The following is a 6302-nucleotide window of genomic DNA, read 5'->3' on the forward strand; positions in this document are numbered from 1 at the left end:
CTATAAATATATTTTTAGAGCTTGCGATCGAGTACTTGCTACCGAGTACATACTACTGGCCAGCCCCCGTCTCGTCGACAGCCGGAAACTTCGTCTGCCTGAGCCGCAGATCGCTACGTCAGGTCGTGGACGCCGTCGCCCGCTGCCGGTTTGAGGCCAGGGCAGAGGCCGCCGCCGAGGAGGCTGTCCTCATGCGGATGCTACAGGCACGCGCACGTCTGCACCGATGATGCAGGTGATCAGTTATGCACGAGTTTACAAATGCCAATTTTATCTCTCCTGAAAATAGCTTTTTTTAGAGCTCCTGAAAATAGCTTTTGAACTTTGTGTTTTTTTTGCTGGATCCAAGAATTGAGTTAATTGTGTTGAAATTAATAGACCTCAATTGAACATGCTGTACTGGTCTAGATCAAGTGATACTCCTGCGGGGAGGACTGAGAGGCTGAGAGGCAGTGCAGGTTGATTACTATTCGTATTCCTTGAATTAGGAATATATAATGTACAAAAATTTGAATGCAATTGATGTTTGAGCCTTCGCAGAAATATGTTTGTAACATCGTATTTCTTACCGCACGAGACAAGTCGGGGGAGGTGGTGTGACGAGAGGAAGAAAAGGGAAAAAAATGTGCCATTGATATGTGGGATCTATCAGAAAATACATGGAAATCCTAAATATTCTGGTGTTTGGTGCTCGTAAAAAAAGACCAAAGAGAAAAAAATTTAATGCATATTTTCAAGTGTACAATTTATTTTGTTGTCCCGTTGCAACGCACGGGCATTTTGGCTAGTAGTAAAAAATTGCCAAACGGCCGTGCCGGACCGTGGGATCGAGACTGAGGCCTAGGCACAGCCCGACAAGGGTTGTGGGCCAACACGGCCTGTTTATAATCGCGCGGGGCCCAAAACGGGCCGCGAACGGTGGGGTCGCGGGCTTTTTTAAAAAGCCCGGCCCGTTGGCTAGCTATGGTGGGGGTTCTCGCTTAGGATAAGGATTAGACATAGAAATAGAGAGTTGGATTGCTATAGCAGGACCGCAGGGGTTGTGACAGGCCTTAAGTTTTTGGGCTGCATGTGCTATTCTGGGCTATGTGCTGAACTTGGGTACGGGTCATGCATTACCAGACCCGGACCCGACAGATTGATTAGGAACATATGCAAGACTTTCATCGATCGGATGCCCATGATAGACACTGGCACTAGGCACACGGCATGAAATTACGCCATTAGATTAGTAGGAAATCAAACGGTCTAATTATGTTAAATACAAGTAGGGAATAGAACACGCCTGTCATACTCGATTGTGCCCATTATTTCGTTCATTCCGATTGATGTCAAATTATGTTATTTTTTATAAACATGAATTTTCATGTGCATGTATTTAAGAAGCCGCGGCAACGCACCGTCATTGTATTGTTCAGCTAAAAGGAAATATTATTTGTGAAATCAGCGGTTGCGTTGTTTTGACGTATCAAATTAACAGTCATAAATTTCGTTTTTTGGATTTTCTAAAGGTTCTATTTTTTTCCGATTGTTACGTCACGTAAACATAGGTTGCGAAGAAAACTTAGCCGTTGGATCTAAACATACTTGCAGGTAAAAAGCTCCATGGGTACACGTTGCGAGGAAACGCAGCACCCCGAGCTTCTTCTGCCAATGTTGACTGACGTCCTACACGGCCCCACCTCAACATCTCCCATCGCTCCCCAAGTCCCAAGGATGACCACGTCATTGACCAGCCCATCTCTGACGTACATAGGTGGCACCACGTCTCCATCCGGGCCATGCCTCGCGGCAGTGAACAGTTCCCCCTCTCGGCCGGCTCGCCAACGTAACCAGATCGCGAACGCGACCGCCCTCCCGCCGCTGGCCCGAAACCCCACGGCACCGAAACCGAATACCTGAATCACCCCGAAACTCACACAAAAAACCCCGGCTTTTCAATACCGCGCAGGAGCCGCCTGACCACGACCGCCCACTGTTTCGCGGTACCCCCACCTCGCCCGTTGCGCATACGTGTCCCCCTCCTCGTGCCTGCCCTGACGTGTCGACGACTATCGGCGGGCATAACGAGAGAAAAGCAAAAAAATAAATAAAAAAATCACCCGTCCCTGTCTCCCTGGGCCCTACGCGCGCGCTCCATAATTCTGCCTCGGGTGTCACGTACGTAATAGGTGGCGAATTGCCGGCGAACAAACCCCGAAAGGAAAACCAAACCACGAAGAAGAAGCAGTACTCCATCCACCACAACGTGTCATGTTCCCCCAGGTTTAGTAGCTGGAAAATGCGATGCGAGGTCAAACGAGACACGAGTCCTCTCCACTCTCGGCACGTTTACGATGTCATTCCAGCGCAGAGCCAACGGCGCGGCGCCACGCAGCGACGCCTTTTGAATTTAATTCGATCGCATCTGATCAACACCGAACGGAAGCTTTTGCCCCTCGAGTTGGACCAGCAATAATAATAATAATACTGTGACAGGAAGAAAATTCTCGTTCCAGCTAAACGGGACACGTCTTACTACACAAACGCGCATGGGCCCAAGCCCAAACCAGAGGATCGCGTGTGCCGGTCGCGAACACGACGCAGCGGCGGGGTCCGTCCAATGGCTGGTCGCCATCGCGCGGCAGCGGGGCCGCATTATTCTATGCGTTTCGTTTCGTTTCGTTTCGTTCGGCGCGATTAGGTTGACGCTAGTTAGATTAGACTTTAACTTTGATTTGATTCAGTTTAGATTTAGTGATGGTGTTATCGTGGCCACCGCGTCACGTGTCACGACGGGGGGCGAGGGCACGTGTCTCGTCGGGCGCGCCGCGTGCCATGCGGAACTCGTGGACGGCCCGGATGTTGTGCGTGGGGCGGTGGACCGGATGCCACCATCTGTCGAGAACCCGAACGCCACCTGCGGGATGCAGGGGGACCTTTAAAAAGCGCCCGCGCACCAAGGGCTCCTCTCTCATTTTCTGTTGCTGAAGCGAAGCCAGATTCAGAGAGAAGAGGCCGGCCATTTTTCAGACGGGCGAGGTGGGGAAGAAAGGGTTTGGCTGTTGATGTCGATGGCGCAGGTGTGCTGTGATACCGCGGTGGTTGTTGGGGCGGAGGCCGAGGCCAGGGCGCGGGCGCGCGCCGGCAGGCGGCGCCGAGCCGCCGGGGACGCCGCCACGGGGCGGTGGAAGGTCGCGCCGGAGGTTCCGCAGGGCGCGGAAGAGGCCGCCGCGGCCACCAGGAAGCGCCGCGCGGCCGGAGCCGAGGCGGGTGCGGCGAAGCGGCATGGGGTGGCTTCTGTCGCCGGCCGTAGGAGGGAGATGGAGGACGCGGTCTCCGTCCGCGAGGCGTTCGCCGCCGCTCCGGCTGAGGAGGAGGAGGAGGGGAAGGAGCCCGGAAAAGCCGGACGCGACTTCTACGGGGTGTTCGACGGGCACGGCTGCTCGCACGTGGCGGACGCGTGCCGGGACCGGATGCACGAGCTGGTCGCCGAGGAGCTGCCCGGCGCCGGCGCCTCCCCCGATTCCTGGACCACCGCGATGGAGCGGAGCTTCTCGAGGATGGACGCCGAGGTGATGGCTGCGGGCGGGCGCGAGCGCGACGACAGCGCGAGCTGCCGGTGCGAGGCGCACAAGTGCGACCACGTCGGGTCAACGGCGGTCGTGGCCGTCGTGGAGGCCCGGCGCGTCGTCGTGTCCAACTGCGGCGACTCCCGCGCCGTCCTCTGCCGCGACGGCGCCCCGGTGCCCCTCTCCTCCGACCACAAGCCCGACAGACCGGACGAGCTGGAGCGGATCGAGTCCGCCGGCGGGCGCGTCATATTCTGGGAGGGCGCGAGGGTGCTGGGCGTGCTGGCCATGTCGCGCGCCATCGGGGACGGGTACCTGAAGCCGTTCGTATCGGCTGTCCCGGAGGTGACGGTGACCGAGAGGCTCGACGGCGACGAGTGCCTGATCCTGGCCAGCGACGGGCTTTGGGACGTGGTCAGCAACCAGACCGCGTGCGATGTGGCGCGAGCCTGCCTCCGGAGGGGCAGAGACAGGTGGTGCGCCGAGGCGGCGGCCATGCTCACTAAGATGGCTCTAACCAAGGGCAGCTCCGACAACATCTCTGTCGTCGTCGTCGATCTACGGCCGAGGAATCCGTTGCCATTGTAGGGACGGTCCACCGGCTGCTGTGACAGCCCATAGCATACTAGTAACTGTAGAATGATTTTGATACTAGCTCTAGCGGTTCTACTGATTGTTTCTCCTAAAATCATTTTTTGCAATATTTCTCCCTGAATCAAGTTCAGTGGAGCACATGGATTATTGTAGATGTGGTGGGTTTTTTTCGGCAGAATAAGAATCGGTGTAACCTCAAGAAATTCAATCTGGACATCTGCTGGATGCCATCTGAAATGAAATTGGTATACAATTTTATCAAAAAGGAGGGAATTGTGGTTCTTGGCCAGTTCCATGAAATTCCTGGTAGTGTGATTCAGATCTGTAGCATCGATTTGGGTCTGACATTAGGATCATATTTCAGATCTTAAAGTTTCTGAACATTGTAAGTTACTGAATTGTAGTAGTAATTTCTAGCCAAACTGGTACTGTCAGTGGAATTTCACGTCTGATTTCTCTTAAAATAGGAAGACCGAAGCCTTGCTGAATGTCTTTGGGACGGTGGTAGTTCGATCTTCGGTGAAGCACACAGGCTTGGTGAAGAACAAAGGTAGGGGTATTGGTGTAACCGGAGCACCAAACAACCAAATCTGGGATGAATAGATAATGAAGTCAAATCAGAGATATTTTCATCGCAGAAAGAGATGAAATCAAAGAGCACAGATTCTATTGTGTGATTGATAATGATAATCTATTATATACCAAAATCAATATCAATACCGAGAAGAGTCTCCGTGTTGATCCACGTCACTCTAATTATTTCTAACTGTTAGATACGAGATATACGAGTCCCACAAATCGTGTATATGTTTTAATTAAACTAGAACGGACTCAAATGACGGCACGTGCCCCATGCCCGTTTAAATACACCATCGATACACATAACACGTCCATGCGCTGGACAAGCTTGACTAGAAGCCATCCAGCCCGGCGATCGAGTCGCATGCATGCTTCATTGGTTCATAAATCAATTAATTTTTGCTATAAAAAAATCAATCAATTAATTCACTTTTCAGCCTACGCAACTGCAGGCATGTATTATGATATCAGAAAAAAAACTACGGTCATGCATCGGAGCAATTAACTGTTTTGAGCCGAGGATTCATCGGACTACGACAAGTCCTCAAAAAATTGCTACGCGAAGCTTAAATAGGAAGGCTGCATCTGAAATTCCCAAGATACCCAATTTGCAAGAACAAATCCTCAAATCCGCGAGATCCCCAATTTTGGAACTTAACAAATCGATGAAATTTTTACCTCCTCGAGCGGGACGGGACACTCAGCTATGGGATCCAAAGAAGGAGGCCTTCGATGGATGCCTCACCGGCAGTTTTGGGCCGTGGAGACCTAAACGAAGGCGGCGGCAAACTCCCATCGGGCAGCTGGAAGCAGAGGTGCTCGCTCCAGAAAACTCGCGCCAGAACTGGAGTGGGAAGACCCGAACAACCTACGAAGCGGATGGGTGGCAGGCCACAACGGAATACCTCCCGGCGTCCTGGCGGCGGCGAAATCTTTAGGCAGGAGGCGGCGGGGAAAAAGGAAAGAAGAAGGCGTGAGCGGAAATCTCCTCGACTCAACCGTTTTTGATAGGCGCGAGGGTTGGTATTCGGTAGAACCGAATAGATTTTTGCGGATTTCCAAAATATGGCGTACATGTTCAGGTCGTTTTTTTTGGCCAAAAACCGCAAAACGGCGGTTATTTTTCGGATTTGGCCAATATGCGGGATCTGCTAGAGATGCTCTGACTAACTGCACCAGCGGATTCGGTCTACAAGTTATTTCGTGAATTAGCAGGGCTCACTTCAACAACCCGTAACGCGGAAAATTTTGATGTGTAAAAAAGCTCCGTATTTGAAGTGGCCAAGGTTTCGGAAACACCTCTGCATCTATTATTATGTTTTATATTTTATATACTAAAACAATATGAGGAGTCTACGTCACAAGCTTCGCATTTGAAGTGGTCAGCCTTTCATACATTATACTAAAATATATCTATTATATACTAAAAGCAATATGAGGGGTGATGAGGGAGGTTTCACACTAATCCACGTCAACAAGCTCCGTATTTGAAGTGGTCAAGGTTTCATTCATTCGTTATTTCTTTGTATGGTGTCAAACGTTACATACTGCATTAGATGATAAACACCACATAACAAC

General features: G+C 51.5%; 1 protein-coding gene across 1 annotated transcript; it reads left to right on the top strand.

The window, feature by feature from the left end:
* Nucleotides 1–2942: 2942 nt before the first annotated feature.
* Nucleotides 2943–4548, top strand: LOC100823313 (probable protein phosphatase 2C 68). The gene has a single exon (XM_003577943.4). It carries the CDS (start codon nucleotides 3048–3050, stop codon nucleotides 4137–4139), a length of 1092 nt encoding a protein of 363 aa, XP_003577991.1. The 5' UTR covers nucleotides 2943–3047; the 3' UTR covers nucleotides 4140–4548.
* Nucleotides 4549–6302: the final 1754 nt, after the last annotated feature.

This window comes from Brachypodium distachyon, chromosome 4 (genome assembly GCF_000005505.3).
Source record: "Brachypodium distachyon strain Bd21 chromosome 4, Brachypodium_distachyon_v3.0, whole genome shotgun sequence".
NCBI lineage: Eukaryota > Viridiplantae > Streptophyta > Magnoliopsida > Poales > Poaceae > Brachypodium > Brachypodium distachyon.